Source organism: Heterocephalus glaber, unplaced genomic scaffold (assembly GCF_053883595.1).
Source record: "Heterocephalus glaber isolate CG9 unplaced genomic scaffold, H.glaber_assembly_v1.0 deba00001662, whole genome shotgun sequence".
Lineage (NCBI taxonomy): Eukaryota > Metazoa > Chordata > Mammalia > Rodentia > Bathyergidae > Heterocephalus > Heterocephalus glaber.
The window spans coordinates 15943228-15959876 of record NW_028258403.1 but is presented as its reverse complement, the minus strand read 5'-3'; the positions used below and the strand labels follow the sequence as shown (position 1 = coordinate 15959876).

At 38.9% G+C, this 16649-nt stretch overlaps 1 protein-coding gene and 1 pseudogene across 3 annotated transcripts in view; both read left to right on the top strand.

Annotated features, from left to right (window-relative positions):
* LOC101712961 (hypothetical protein) overlaps window positions 1-12838 on the top strand; it is a 33761-nt gene extending 20923 nt beyond the window's left edge. The window contains exons 5-8 of one of the 3 annotated variants that reach the window (XM_004867569.4): window positions 142-252; window positions 3995-4101; window positions 10135-10225; window positions 12370-12838. In XM_004867569.4, the coding sequence (XP_004867626.2) occupies window positions 142-252; window positions 3995-4101; window positions 10135-10225; window positions 12370-12486 (426 nt within the window). In that variant the 3' untranslated portion in view covers window positions 12487-12838. The remainder of the gene's footprint in view (window positions 1-141; window positions 253-3994; window positions 4102-10134; window positions 10226-12369) is intronic. The other 2 variants (XM_013066626.3, XM_004867570.4) reach the window with 2 other exon arrangements.
* A 1897-nt stretch (window positions 12839-14735) lies between these two features.
* On the top strand, window positions 14736-16285 carry LOC101713581 (platelet-activating factor acetylhydrolase IB subunit alpha pseudogene; annotated as a pseudogene).
* Window positions 16286-16649: the final 364 nt, after the last annotated feature.

Sequence of the window (16649 nt, the reverse complement as noted above, 5' to 3'; positions counted from 1 at the left end):
GCACAGCAGGTGGCGAAACCACTGAGCTAAATCCCCGGCCCTGTTTGATATTTTTTTAAATTTGACTTTTAAACTTTCAGTTAGAGATAAACTACCATTAAAAGTTAATAATTTGCACCATAACGTATCTTCTTCTTTTAGGGTTACCTTTATAGTTCAGCACTGCAGCTGTATGGAGTAGAACTGAATGGAGACTTTTGCCAGTTACAGGAAATGGTCATTAAAAAATATCATTTTAGTGACAGAATAAAGGTACTCTTTTTTAAATTTTTTTTTTTTTTAGTATATGTCAGTAGTACATAATAATTAATTCTTCACAGGGAGTTGTACATGTTCATAACACATCTTAATTCTTTTTTCATTCCCTTCCCTTCCCTCCCCCCTCCTCTATCTCCTGGTCCTCTTTATATTTTCTGTTATCCATCTTAACTTAGCTAAACCTCTTCTGTATTATTTTCTAACCTATTCTTGTTTGCTGTTGTGTAGAAATAGATTGAGTTAACCTTTTTTTTTAAGTGGTGACAAAGTTTATTTGAAAAAGTAAAAATGAGGAGTGAGGGAGAAACTGGCTCTGTAGAGCAAGCTTGGGCCAAGTAAAAGAGGAAAAAAACAAGATAAAAGTACACCCGAAGACACAGGGCTAGCTGTCATGTGAGAGCCACAATAGTCTGAGTTGGCGAAATATTTTTAAATGTTAATATAGATGAATGGTTATAATTATATTCATTCACGTATTTTTCTTTCTCCCTAAATTTTTTAGAAAGTAAACTTTTTTTCTTTTTCTTTCTCTCTCTTTGTTTTGTTTTGTTTTGTTTTGTTTTTTGAGACAGGGTCATGCTGGCCTGGAACTCAGTATGCAGCCCAGGCTGGCCTCAAACTTGGGGCAGTCCTCCTGCCTCAGCTGCCTGAATGCTGACATTACAGGCACACACCACTGCACTCAGCTTTCTGTTTTCTCTGTATCAGCTATAATTTTGGTAGCAGCATTTTTTAAATGCTAGAGGTTGGTTAGAAATGTGTTTACTTATTTATTTATTTTGGTTTTTTTGAGACAGGGTCTCACTATATTGTTCAGGCTGGCATTGAACTCACTATGTAGTCCAAAATGGCCTCAAACTCATGGTAATCCTCCGGCCTCAGGTTCCCAAGTACTGGGACTACAGATGTGTGTCACCACACCTGGCCCAGAAATGTATTTAATTAATCTGTAAATGTTGAAAATAAAGAAAAGGGCTATGTGATACTCACAGTTTTTTATCTTTTCCTAAACTTTCAGAGAATGTAATAGATGTCACAGGATAGCAGTTCATGGAGAATGATGCCTTGACTTAAACCAGTGGTGGCAGACCTATGGCACATGTGTTATTTTTCTTTTAAGACAGAGGATGTTAATGTATGAGTTGTTTTTTCTAAACTGAAACCTCAGTATTCAGGTTTAATTGGAGTGTTGGCACTTTGTGATAAATCAGTGGGTTTTGGGCTGTAGTTTGGGTACTCAGCCTCTAAAAGATTCACCATCACTGGGTTAGGCTGTGGCAGAGCTTTTCTTTTCCTATATTTGAGAGGAAAAATGTCAAGGAATTTTAGGTTAATACAGTAATCCTTCATGATGTATACTTCTAATGGCAATATAGAGAGGTATTGAGTATCTCTGATGTTAAGGCAATCCAGCATTAAAAGATATTGCAGTTAGAAGGCCAGGGATTTAGCTCAGTGGTTTTGCCACCTGCTGCGCAAGTACAAGGACCTGAGTTCGATCTCCGGTACCAAAAAAAAAAGATATTGCAGTTAGCAACAACAACTGAAAAAAAAAGATACCGCAGTTAGCTAGGCATGGTGGTACACAGCTGTAATCTCAGCACTCTGGGAAGCTGAGGCAGGAGGACTGCAAGCGCAAGCCCAGCCTGGGCAACTTAGTGATTTAGCAAGACCCTGTCACAGAATAAAAAAGGGCTGGCGGTGTGGCTCAGTGTGAAAGCCATGGGTCGAGCTTTTCCCCTTTTTAATTTTAATTTTTATTTTTATTTATTTTTTGGTACCAGGGATTGAACTCAGGTCCTTGCGCTTGCACAGCAGGCAGAGAGACCACTGAGCTAAATCCCCGGCCCTCCCCTTTTTTATAAAGAAAATTATTTTAGGGCCGGGGCTCAGTGGTTTTGCCACCTGCTGCGCAAGCGCAAGGACTCGAGTTCAATCCCCGGTACCAAAAAAAAAAAAGAAGAAAAGAAAATTATTTTATTCCTTCCCCCATCCCTTCTTTCCCAATATCTATCTTACACATTGAGAAATAAATGATGAGAGTGAATTGCTCAATAAATTCATGGGTTTTTCTCACTATCCTATATGTAATAAACTGTAACAAGCTGCTCTTACATAGTAACAACCATTGGGGCCAGGGATTTAGCTCAGTGGTTTTGTTGCCTGCTGCGCAAGTACAAGGACCTGAGTTCGATACCCAGTACCAAAAAAAAAAAAAGAAGAACATAGTAACAACCACAAGGGGCTGGGAATTTAGCTAAGTGGTTCTACCACCTGCCTTGCAACCACAAGGACCTGAGTTCGATCCCCGGTACCAAAAAAAAAAAACAAACAAAAAACAAAACACATAGTAACAACCACATAACTAACAGGAATATATATTAGGACCTATTAAGAATCATAGTTTATAAATGGATAATTAAATGTTTTCTTATTGTTTTAAAGATGATGATAAAATACAAAAATACGTATTTATTTACATTTTTAAAAAATTTTATCCCTTTTAAAAAAACAATATGCAGATACACATTGAGCCACACATTTCTGGCTTGTGGCTTCCGTTGCTGTCAGTGACCCTATGCCAACAGGCAGTGCCATTTTATGACTACTGGAAACATTAACAGTTTCCTTCCTTAAAGCTACAGACAAACATTGGATTTGAGGGGCTCTAGGGATTCTAGGATTGTTTTTGATAATATCAGTTGAGATTCAGTTAGCATTGAAAGGCTCAGTCTTTGCTTTTATATTTGATTTTGTTGTGTGGTTTAAAAATTCTTATTTGTCTGTTCATACTTGAGACAGGGTAACAAGAAAGCTGATTAAAGTTTGGAGCCCCTGAGCGAGGATGGTTACCCTTGGTTTCACTTTGAGCAATCTTATGTGATCAGTAAGATGCCCCTCTGGGGCTGGAGAAAACCTTCTAGGCTCTTAGTGGAATGGCAAGCAGTGTCCTGGAACTGAGTGGGAGAGGAAAAGGGTTAGAGAGTTGGGCTGTCTGCATCTTGTGTGCATTTGCCTCATTCTCTTGTTTTCAGGACATTTCCCTTTCCTTTAGCGTGGCCTGGTCTCCTGGTCCAGACTCTTTCTGTTTCACCCTCTCCAAAGAACGAGCCTCTGTTCTTTTGCTCTTAAGCAAATAAATGTGTCCTCATACTCATACTCTCTTACCTATGGTCTGCAAGTCTTGAGTCTTAATTTTTGAGGTATATAGTTTTATAGGGTTTTTTTTTAACTGTCTTACTTTTTTGGACAGATAATGCATTCAACTGAATTTTAGAGGAAGAGTCAGACCAGTTAACATAGTATATGAACATTTTATAAGTTATAACCTTTTATAACTTGTATATCTGCTTCTGTGATTTTTATATGTTCCCATTTGAGTCTGTGAATCAGGAAATATATTCCATTTTATTTATAAAAATACTGATCACGTAAGAGCACAAACCTGGTTGGTGATAGAGTCATAGTTTGAACCCACATTCTTTTTAACTCTTACAACTTGTGATGCAGTTATAGTGGAAAAAATTTGAACTCAAGAGTGAAGAGAGCGCAAATATGACTAAATAAATAATTCTATCTAAAACAAATCTTCATAAGTGTTTGTGTTTTGCTATATATTATGTACCCAAGGGTTAACCTCCCGTAATGCTTTGTATCAACAATAAACCAACAGGATTTCTTTTGCCAAGTGTGATACAATGCCCTTGTTCTCTTACATGAACTCATTCCTCTGTAGGTGGTCCATGCAGACATCTGTACCCAGGGTTCACTTCTGTACAATGCTGATGTTGTTATAATGAATAATGTCTTTGAATATTTTCTTAAGGAGACAGAACAGGCCAGGTATGTAAGAAATAATCCATTACTAAAATATACCCGACAAGGTTTGAAAAGATATTATCATAGTAGAAATGTTTTCGTATTAAACTTTTAAAAAATAACCTCAACTGTGAGGTAATTATTTTAATAAGAAAATATACTTTATATATTATATATTATATATTATATATATGCATGACAAAATACAAACTGCCAGGGATTTAGCTCAGTGGTTCCACTGCCAGCCTCAAAAGCTCAAGGTCCTGAGTTCAATCCCTGGTACAAAAAAAAAAAAAAAAAAAAAAGATTGGACAAAATAAAAACAAACTTTGTCTAACTTTGTAAAATCTAATTTTTTGACAGATATAAAATGATCCCATGACCCAAGCACTTGCTTAGCAGCCATGGATACAATTAGAAAGCAGTTCTGGTTCTTTGTACTTATTCTTTTCTACCTCAGTTTTCTTTTCTGTGAAATAACATATTGCCATTGTATCACAAAATAATGGAAATTAACTAAGGCCTATAAATAAATTTAAAATAGAATATAGGAATGTTAACCTCGAAAGCTGATTATCAAATTTAAAATATTCTTAATAATAGTAGCTCCCTAACTGGATGTCTTATTTACTTTTCTTGTTGAGACAAAATACGTGACACCCAAAGTTAAAGGGGAGAGGTTTATTTAACTCACAGTTTGTAGAGTTTTCAGTTCATAGTTGGCTTCTCCAAGGCAGGGTGGCTTGGCAGAGGGACATCCCAGAGGAGAAACAGTTCATGGCAGGCAGAAGGCAGCTAAGTAGCAAGGAAGCAAGCAACAACAGCAGCCTTCTTTCTGTCCCTTATATTATATCCAGGGTGCACACCCTTAGGGCAAGCAGCACTCATACCCAGGGTGGGCCTTCCTGTTATTATCCACACTCAGAACTATGCCAATTAATCAGTGGACTAATTTAGTACTCACACACCCTTAATCCAGCATCGTACATTCTAGATCCAACCACCTCTAAAAAAGTCCCACCTGGGCCAGAGATTTAGCTCAGTGGTTCCGCTGCCAGCCTCGAAAGTACAAGGTCCTGAGTTTGATCCCTGGTACCAAAAAAAAAAAATACCCACCTATGACTGCATGAGGCTTTAGGGGACATCTAGACATAAGCCATAACATTGGGCGTGGTGCCGCATGCCTGTAATACTATCACTTGGAAGACTGTGGCAGGAGAATCACAGTGAATTCAAGGCCTGCTTGGGCTACATAGTGAGTTCAAGGGCAGCCTGAACTATGTAGCGAGACCTTGGCTCAAAAAACTAAAAATAGTAGCAGTATCAGTAATAGCAGTAGTAGTAGTAGTAATAGTTTTAGTAGTAGTTGTGGCAGCTTCCTGACATTTATTCCACTCTTCATATAGTGGAAAAACTAAAAAACCTATGATTACTTTTCTGACTCCCCTGCCGTAATTGATGCTTTGTAGCCCATCAGGACCTATAGGATCATTCTAATTAGAAAATTCCTGTAATATATTCTGAGATACTGTTTCTCTGGCCAGTTAGGATTGCTGCTTTCTAATGTATCATAGTAATTTATGAGTACTGTAGATTCAGGAAAGCCCTTTTCCATAGGTATGAAAGGGAATTACACTAATATGTTTGCATAAGTGAATCAGTAAGTAAGGTTTCCACTGCACAAAATTATAAATCAAAGTGGAGCCTTGAATACCCAAACCTCCTTATTCTACTACTTCAACTCTTCACCTTCTATACGTTTTCTGTCTCTCTCTCTCTCTCGCCCCTCATACAGACACATGCACATACACACACAGACACACACCACTTACTACTAGATTAAGGTCACTATGAAATTAACAATTCAAACAATTTTAAAAGGAAGCTAGTTCAGTAGGAAGCTAATTATATACTCATAGCTTAGTGAGAATGGTTGATATGTTTTAGTCACATCCTAAATACCAGCAGCACAACATGAGCAAAGTTGTTTTCATCATAGTACCTCCTTTAAACGTAATTTTCAGTGGATAAAATATGATTAACCAGGCATGGTGGCATATGTCTTAATCCCAGCATTCAGAGAGGCTGAGGCAGGAGGATCACCACATGTTCAAGGCCAGCCTGTGCTACATAGTGAGTTCCAGGGCCCAAGAGACCCTGTAAAAAACAAGAAACAGGGCTGGGGATTTAGCTCAGTGGTTATGCTGCCTGCCTCACAAGCACAAGGACCCGAGTTCGATCCCCAGTACCAGAAACCAAAAAAACAAGAAACAGGGCCGGGGATTTAGCTCAGAGGTTCTATCACCTGCCTCACAATTGCAAGGTCCCGAGTTTGATCCCTGGTACCAAAAAAAAACCCCAAAAAACCCACAACAACAAACAAAACTTTTGTGCCTTTTTTTTTTTAACAGTGGCAAAGTTTCACATTTATTAAAGGTAGGAAAGGGCCGAGGATTTAGCTTAGTGGTTCTGGCTCCTGCCGCGAAAGGGCAAGGTCCTGAGTTCGATCCCTGGTACCAAAAAAAAAAAGTAGGAAAAAACAGAAGGGTAGAGGAAGAATGGCTCTGCAGACTATGGTCTGAGTCAAAAGGGGAGGAAAAAAAATATATATATAAGGTGGGCTACTGTGAGGAGGCATGGAAGCCCTGCCTTTTAAAGTTAGTAACAAGTGGCCAAAATATTGCATAATTGTTGAAGAATGAAGTCTTACGTTTTACAAGAAGTTGAAAGGGAAGAATACCTTAAGTTCTTTGGAGATTCATTATAGAAAGGTTCTGAAAGGTGAGGAAAGATAAAAAGCTATTGGTGAACTTGTCACAGGAAATACTGCATATTTAGGTTGTTTCAAAAAACTTGCTTGGTACATTCACTCCTAAACTCTGTGTGACTCACTTAGTAAGTATTTAACACATGATATAATTTAGTCACATCTCCTAAATTAGTGTAGTACAACAAATTCTAAATATAGAAATGTTATAGTCTCTTGGGTTTAATTATTTTCTTTGTGAATGACAATATAGAAGTAAGTTTAGATAGAAGATATAGTAAAGCATTATACCAGAATCATTCTGAGAAAATTGATCATTTATCTATAATTCAGTTTTGTAACAAGTGAAAGAATAGATGGTGCAGCATATTAATTCCAAAGATTTGTGATATTTTTTGTTTTGTTTTGGTTTGATTTTGTTGTCGTTGTTGTTGTTGTTGCCTTGACCTGCTGACTTTGACTCACTGTGTAGCCCAGGCTGGCCTCAGATTCACAGCAGTCCTCCTACCTCAGCCTCTCAGTTCTGGGATTACAGGTGTATGGTGCCACACCCAGCTTGTATTCTTAACTGGAGTCTAAGGTTAAGTGGAATGATATTACCATACGAGTTAGTATGTAAGAGAAAAACCCAGGAAAGGCTCAAGCTTTAAGGTCAGTCTCATTTTGGGGTAACATCTCAGATTTATAGAACAATTTTTAGTTGTTTTTGTTTGTTTTTTGTTTTAGTTTGGTTTTTTTATACTGGTGATTGAACCCAGGGCCTCATGCATGCTAAGCAAGCACTCAATCACTGAGCTCTAGCCCCAGCCTTTTTTGTATTTTGAGACAGAGTCTCACTAAATTTCCTGGGCTAGCCTTGAATTTGTGATCCTCCTGCCTCAGCCTCTGAGTAGCTGGTATAAACATGTACCACTGCACCCAGCTAGAGGTACCTTTTAAACTAAGAGTTGCAGCCAGGCACAGTGGCAAATGCCTGTAATAACAACTTCTTGGGAGGCTAAGTTAAGAGGATTAAGAGTTTAAGGCCAGCCTTGGCAATTTTGTGAGATCTGTCTCAAAATAACATACAAAAAGGGCTGGAAGTGGAACCGAGTGGTAGAGTGCTGCCTAGCATGTCCAATTCTCCACATTGAAAAAAAAAATCTGTGTGCATTGTATCGGTAAAATAGATACAACCACTACAGTGACAGCTCACGAGAAAAAGACTTATGCCAATATACTTGGCTTCTTCTTGTATTAAATAATCTTGTACAGCATGTCATTTTTAGGAGAACAAAGTGCCTCTAGTCAAAACACAATGACATTGGGGCCAGGGATTTAGCTCAGTGGTTCTGCCACCTGCCTCACAAGCACAAGATCCCGAGTTTGATCCCCAGTACCTAAAGAAAAAAAAAACACAGTGACATTGAACTGCTACCCAACTTTATACCCAGCCTAAGTAAAAGAACATTTTATCAGTTTGTTAACAAACTCCAGGGCTTACTAGGCCTACTGACTGACCATTGCTGTAACTAAAATAAGTGCAAATAACACTCCTGCCACCAGCCCTCTTCTGCATGGCTCATCCTTGCCTCCCAGTAGTGGGGGTCCCATTTGGACACATGTACAGTGCGGAATCCAGTTTACATCCACACTAAAGGGGCACAGAACCTGCCCTCTGGCACACACACATGCATGTGGCCTCCATCCTGCTTTAAAGTTGACCAATCCACTGACATTCCCAATTGCCATTTATCCTGGAAGTCCTCCCAGGGAAGTTCCCACAGCCACATTGAATATGAGAGATCCGATCTACATATTACACTCATACTCTTAGTCTTCAGTTTCTGGCCTCTCTGCCCTTTATTTTTCTAGGACTTCTGCAGCCTCAGCCCCTGGCAATCTGAACCCTGTTCTGGTCTGTAGAAACAATTCTATACACTTCATAAAGAATTTAAGGGGCTTGGGCCTGGGATTTAGCTCAGTGGTTTTGCTGCCTGCTGAGCAAGCGCAAGGACCCAAGTTTGATTCCCCAGTACCAAAAAAAAAAAAAAAAAAGAATTTAAGGGGCTTTAACTGCTAATCCAGCTTTGACTTGTACATTGGTTCTAAAAACCGACTTGTGGACTTACAGTACTATTAGTAACCTGAATCCCATCTTGTTAATCTCCTCAGTACTGTGACCACAATTTTGCCAACACCCCTTCAGGAACTAGAGGATTTGTCAACTCAAAGTGTGTTGCTTCAGGACTGTTTCCTGTGGGCAAACATTTTTGCCCAACTACATTTCTAGGTATCCCCTGTGCTGCATTTTCTTTCTTTTTTAAAAAAATTTGTGTCTGGTAAAATTTCATATAGCAGGTTTTTTGTTTTGCTATGCTTTTTTTTAACCTAGGTGATAGAAGTATTGATGCAGGTGTGCTTTGGATTCAGGTTTTGAGTTTTGTGTTTGTCTTTGTTGTTGTTGATAATGACTGCTATTTTTCTAGTGCAGTTTTAGGTTCACAGGAAAATTGAAAAGGACAGAGAGTTCCTGTAAATATGCTCTACCCCTATAAATGCATAGTCTCCTCCATTACCAACATTCCCACCAGAGTGATCCATTTATTACAAATGCGTGAGTCTATGACACACCGTATTCCCCCAAAGTCCATATTTTAGAGTTCACTCTTGGTGCACAGCCTGTAGATTTGGACAAATGTATGATGGCGTGCATCCACCATTAATACTACATCACATGTAGTTTTTCCACTAAAAACCCCCTGTGCCCACCCTTTTTTCCCCCCGGATCTTTTTACCATCTCCACAGTTTTGCCATTTCCAGGATGTCGTAGTTAGAATCATGGAGTATACTACCTTTTCAGAATGGTTTGTTTCACGTAATGATACATGTTTGAGTTTCCCCTGTGTCTTCATGGCTTACAGCTCATTTCTTTCAAGTGTGGAACACTTCACCATCATCTGGAAGTACTGTAGCTTAGCAGCTTAGCTTCTCAGTTTTGACAGTTAGGAGAAAGCTGCTGTAAACATTCATGTGCAGATTCTTGTGTAAACATATGTTTTCAACTCTTTGGATAGATACAGGGAGCACAACTGCTGGATTGTTTGGTAAGACTATATTTAGTTTTATAAGGAACCACTAAACTCTTCCAAAGTGGCTGTATATTTTTTCATTCGTATGTGCAATGAATGAGAGTGCTTGCTGCTCCACAGCTTTCCCAGCATTTGGTCATTCTGGATTTTGTCCTTTCTATCAGGTATGGAGTAATATCCTGCAGTTGTTTTGACATAACAGTTTTTATGTGTTGTAGCACCTGGGAGTATATCAGCTGTAACCTAAGGAAGCCGGGATCATTGCTAGTGACAGTACCAAGTCTTGAAGACTCTCTCTCAGGTCTTCAGGTATGTCAGCCAATTCTCCAGCATTTTTGTTGTCAAAACTTTTCTCCTGTTTTTTTTCTCATAGCTATTACAGTAAATATTCTAGAAATGTTCTGTCTGGAAATAGTGACAAGTGACAGAATAGCAAGACCTTATTGCTTAAGCATTGGTCTGTGGTTTATTTCCTGGCCTGAAGAGCTCTGAAATTGTAATACTTATATGGTTATAAATTCCCTTGCTTCTCTACCCAGTTTTTCTGTGAAGTCATAGTTTTAGGTTAACAAACATTATTGACTATTTTTAAGAGGTTTAGAACACCCATATAATAACTATGTTTCTTAGAACGAAAGGAACATGGTTGTTTCAGGCTTCTGGAATCAAATGAGCAGATTGCGAGACTACGTACTATGTGCAACTTGACCTCTAAGTCACTTAGGAATCTTAAACCAGTTTCTTTGTCCCCCAGCTTCTCCATATATAAGAAGGATGTTATTTAATAATAAAGTTCAACCTAACAACTTATCCTTATATGAAGGTTAATTAGTATTTGTGAAGCTCTTTGAGATCCCCAAATGAAAGTCACTGTTGTATTTCTTTTTTTGTTGTTTTTTTGGTACCAGGGATCGAACTCCGGCCCTTGCACTTGTGGGGCAGGCAGTGGAACCACTGAGCTAAATCCCCAGCCCTTTCTTTTTTTTTAGGTACCGGATATCGAACTCGGGTCCTTGCCGCTTGCACAGCAGGCAGTGAAACCACTGAGCTAAATCCCCAGCCCCCCAGCCCTTTCTTAATACAGAGTACTATTATTATTTTTATAGTAGACCTTTTTTTATATATTATTTCTTCCTTTATAAAACCAAACAATCCAAAAAGAAAATCCATTAATCTGTATAACCAATATACACAAATTTTAAAATGGCAAAAAATGTTAAATAAAAGCAATCATCAATAATACTTTTTTAAAAATTTTAGCAATCATCCAAATTATAAAAGTAACTCATGCTTGTTATAAGAAGAAAATAATCCAGAGGAAAGGTGTTAGTCTCCTCAGATAGCCTCTTCATTTCTTCCCTGAGAGATTTCTGCCCTTTGAGTGGTATGATCCTGCCATAATTTTACATACTCATATAAACATACCTTTTAAGTCAAGCATGGTTACTCAGGAGGCTAACACAGGAGGATCAAAAGTCCAGACCCAGGCTGGGCCATTTAGTGTGACCCTGGCTTGAAATAAAAAATAAAAAGGGCTGGGGACGTAGCTCCATAGAGTGCCCCTGGTTCTGATCCTCAGTGCTGCTGAACAAAAAGACCTTTTAAAACGTATGGCCTCTAATTTGTGCGTTGTTTTTTTTTCCATACTGTAGATCCAACTCAGGACCTTGCACTTGTGAGGGAGACATAGTGCCACTGAGCTAAATCTGTGGCCCATAATTTCTATATATATCAAAATAATTTACTGATTTTTCATTTACCAAAATAATAACTTTCATCCTAAATACATAAATTTCTCCAAATAACCATTAGAAATTGATACTTATGTAAAATCCATTATATATAAACTCTTATTAATTATATTGCTTTCTATTTAAGAAAGCTTCTTTCAACAGGTAAGGCTCAAGTTTGCAATCTGAGGGGAAGGGCCAAGTGAATGCTATGGAGGGAGATTGCCCCACCCCCTTACTGTGACGGTTTTTCTCTGTATTCTCATCACTGGTTTCTTGTTCTTTAAGCCTAATGATAATGACTAAACTGTTTCTAGTGAAATAAGTATATTCTTAGCTAGGCATGGTGGCACACACCTATAATCCAAGCACTTGGAAGGCTAAGGCAGAAGGATTGCCATGAACTCTAGGCCAGTCTGGGCAACATGGTGAGTTCAAGGCCAGGCTGACCTACATAGCGAGACCCTGTCTCAGAAAACAAAACAACAAAAAATTACATTCTTTCAAGTTCAGAAATCACATTAAATCACAGTATGATCTCTAAATCCATGGAACAATCATTTACAAAAAATTATTCATGTGGCACCATGTAGACTTAGTCCTATTCATTGTAATAAAAATCTGTTGTGTTCAGTCACTTAGTGATGATTTCATAAGATTCCAGAAAACAGGATCATTCTGCAGGTTTCATTTTTGTTTATAATTCTTTTTTTTTTCTCCTAGACTAATATACAGTTATCCTCCTGGGTTGAAGAGGTACCACTGAACTATGATGTCTACCCACAAAAGGATATTGACAAAGAAGCTCTTAAACAAATTCATTTATATAAGATTCTCTAGCACTAAAATAATCCTCCCTACTGTAATGTTTTGTTGAGTATATTACAAAATGAAAAAGAAGCCTCGTACGGTAGCACATAACTATAATCCCAGCACTTGGGAGGCTGAGGCAGGAGGATCACCATGAGTCTGAGAACAGCCTGGCTACATAGTGAGTTCAAGGCCAGCATGGACTACATAGTGAGACCCTGTCTCAAAAAGAAAAAAGAAACATCCCTAATATTCTAATACATATTTTTCTGTGTATTCCCTTTCAAATTTGGTATATGTGATTGGACATTTGTGAATAGTTGTATATGTTTATATACAACTTTGTTCTGCTTTGTGTGATAATTAAAATATTCATATGAAATTGTTTTCTCCTTTTTTCTGTCAAAAATATAAATATGTCTGTCTCTAATCAGCAATTCTGTGTGCCATGCCCAAAAATGCCTCCAGAAAAGCCTGCAAGCGTCCTTTCATGTGAGAGGACGTGGGGACGGGTAGGTTACACTTACCCTTTTTATCTCTGTGCTGTCAGAGTTCATGTACACAGCTTATTGTGAAGAGGCTAAGATAAGACTAAAATTTTTGTTTTGTTTTTGTTTCATTTTGAGACAGGGTCTTGCTATGTAGCCCAGCCTGGCCTCGAACTTACAGCGATCCTCCTGCCTCTGCCTCCCAAGTGCTGGGATTACAGGTGTGCACCACCACACCTGGCAGGACTAAAATTTTTAAAATGCAATTTCTAGGAAAAAATGAAACCAGAAAAATAGCCTTTAGGACTGGGGATTTAGCTCGGTGGTTCCACTGCCTGCCCTGCAAGTGCAAGGACCCAAGTTCATTCCCGGGTACAAAAAAAAAAAAAAGAAAAATAGCCTTTAAAATATATAGAGAGAGTGTATTTAGGTGGAGCAATTATTGTTTTGTTTTTCTGTATGGTAGACCCTTGAGTTATGACCAGCCTGACATATGAACAACTTGGGTTAATTAGGTTAATGGAAGATTCATCTGCCTCTTGTAAGCTATAGCATATACCCAGGTAAAGATCTAGATCTTAGCTGTATTGACTTAACAACCAACTTGAGTTACAACCAGCCCAACTTGAGTTTGTAAGTCAAGGGTCCACTGTACTTTCCTATTTTTCCTTTTTTTTTTTTTTTTTTTTAATAAGACTGCCTTCTGAAATTAGGAAAAGCAAAATTTTTTCTTTTTTAAAAAATGCAGGGCCAGGGATTTAGTTCAGTGGTTCTGTCGCCTACCCTGCAAGTGCAAGGACCGAAGTTTGATCCCCGGTACCCAAAAAAGAAAGAAAGAAAGAATGCAGTGGCCAGAGGTTGTGCATAGTGCCTGTAATCCCACCATTCTGCGAGGCTGAGGCAGAAGGATCACAAGTTGAAGCCCAGCCGGGACAACTTAGTGACTTAAGGAGACCCTGGCTCAAAGTAAAAAATTTTTAAAACAATGAGGAGTGGAGCAAAGATGTGGCTCAGTGCAAAGGCCATGGGTTCAATCCCAAGTACCACCAAAAAGAAAAGCAATGAACATCAGAATTTGAACATTTAACTAGTTCCAGTGATCTCATAGTTGATATTATATCTTAAATGATATATTTCTTAATGAAATGATGTTATTAAAGCTAACCTATATTTTGAAATTGCAGTACCTATGGAGATCTGTCTTTTGAAACATTTATGTAAGTCAGGCATAGTGGTACACACCTGTAGTCCCAGTATTCTGAAGGCTGAGAAAGGAGGATCACTTGAGCCTGCTAGTATAAAACCAGCCTATTCTACCTTTTAAAAGGAAGCTTTTTGGAGCCAGGGATTTAGCTCAGTGGTTCTGCCCCTGCCTTGCAAGCACAAGGTCCTGATTTCAATCCGCGATACCCCCCCCCCCCAAAAAGGAAGCTTTTGGTCAGTAACTAAATAAAATGCTCAAAATAAAAAGAAGTTTAGTTCCTCCCCTCCCCCTCTCGGGGACCGGGCCCAAGGCCCAGCGTGCCATCCTCCCCCACCCCCACCCTGCTGGTGGTTGGGAGTGAAGCATGATGTGGCCATGCAGCGCTCCGTTTGAAGGTGGGCAGAACAAGTTCTTCCAGAGTTTCCAGAAGTAGTAAAGTCATTATAAAAGAGATTTAAAGAAAAAGGGTATAAGGACACAACCCTATTTTTGTGCTGCTGGAAATTAATTAGTGTACTTCAACAGAAGACTGTTCCCATGGATCAGGACTCCTGCTAGTTTTCAGCACATTAAAAGGAGGTGGAATGAACTACACTCGTTGAATATCTCCTCATTACTGGTTGGATTCATTTGTAAAAGAATTGTTTTCTCCTGTGTGGAGGCCACTTCGTGGCATATCTAATTATAAATCCAGGGTTTGCAAAGCCTTTTGATTTCCTGAAGGAGGGACATACCACTTTATCAAATAAGCTTGACAATACAGCCAAAATGGTGCTGTCCCAGAGACAACAAGATGAACTAAATCCAGCTATAGCAGATTATCTTCGTTCACATGGCTATGAAGAGGCATATTCAGTTTTTTAAAAGGAAGCTGAATTAGATATGAATGAAGAATTAGATAAGAATGTTGGTCTTTTGGAAAAAAAATGGACATCTGTTATTAGATTACAAAAGAAGGTTATGGCATTAGAATCAAAGCTAAATGAAGCAAAAGAAGAATTTCCATCAGGTGGTCCTCTTGGTCAGAAACAAGACCCAAAAGAATGGATTCCCCGTCCAGCAGAAAAATATGCACTTAGTGGTCATCAGAGTCCAGTCACTCGAGTCATTTTCCATCCTGTGTTAGTGTTATGGTCTCTGCTTCAGAGGACACTACAATTAAGGTGTGGGATTATGAGACTGGAGATTTTGAACAAACTCTTAAGGGGCATATGGACTCTGTACAAGACATTTCGTTTGACCGCAGTAGCAAGCTTCTGGCTTCCTATTCTACAGATATGACCATTAAACTATGGGATTTTCAGGGCTTTGAATGCATCAGAACCATCCATGGCCATGACCACAATGTCTCTTCAGTAGCCATCATGCCCAATGGAAATCATATAGTGTCTGCCTTAAGCAATAAAACTATAAAAATGTAGGAAGTGCAAACTGGCTACTGTGCGAAGACCTTCACAGGACACAGAAAATGGGTACGTATGGTTCGGCCCAATCAAGATGGCACTCTGATAGCCAGCTGTTCCAATGATTAGACTGTTCACGTATGGGTTGTAGCAACAAAGGAATGCAAGGCTGAGCTCCAAGAACATGAGCATGTGGTAGAATGCATTTCCTGGGCTCCAGAAAGCTCATATTCTTCCATCTCTGAAGCATCAGGATCTGAGACTAAAAAAAGTGGCAAGCCTGGGCCATTCTTGCTGTGTGGATCTAGAGACAAAACTATTAAGATGTGGGACATCAGTACTGGCATGTGCCTTATGACCTTTGTGGGTTATGATAACTGGGTACATGGAGTTCTGTTCCATTCTGGGGGGAAGTTTATTTTAAGTTGTGCTGATGACAAGTCCCTATGCATATGGGATTACAAGAACAAGCGATGCATGAAGACCCTCAGTGCGCATGAACACTGTTACCTCCTTGGATTTCCACAAGAGAGCCCCCTATGTGGTTACTGGCAGTGCAGATCAAACAGTAAAGGTGTGAGAGTGCCGTTGAGTGAGTCTCATTTGGCCCCTATTCCCTTTTTTCCTCTGGATGCACTCTGATGATACCATGGTTACCCCATTGAGCTCTGTTTAAAGAAATATTGTCCTTTCACATAAATTAAAAATAATAATAAATAAAAATTAAAAAATAAGTTTAGAACTCCACACTTACTATTGGTACTAATAAGTTAATATTTAGGATCTGTGCCAGGCATGGTGGCACATGCCTGTAATCCTAGCACTCAGGAGGTTGAAGCAGGAGGATTGCCATGAGTTCAAGGCCAGCCTGGGCTATATAGTGAGTTCAAGGCTAGCCTGAATTACATAGCAAGACCCTGTTTCAAAAAGAAAGAAAAATTAGGATCTGGTATAACATTGAATAGCAGAATAAATGCTGAAATTCCAGTGCTTCCTTGTTCATATAAGTTCTTTTTACTCCTGCTGTCATTAAACACTCTCCATGCTAGTCATTTTCCACTCTTCCCAAAAAGAAGATGAAAGGAGGTTATCAATTCC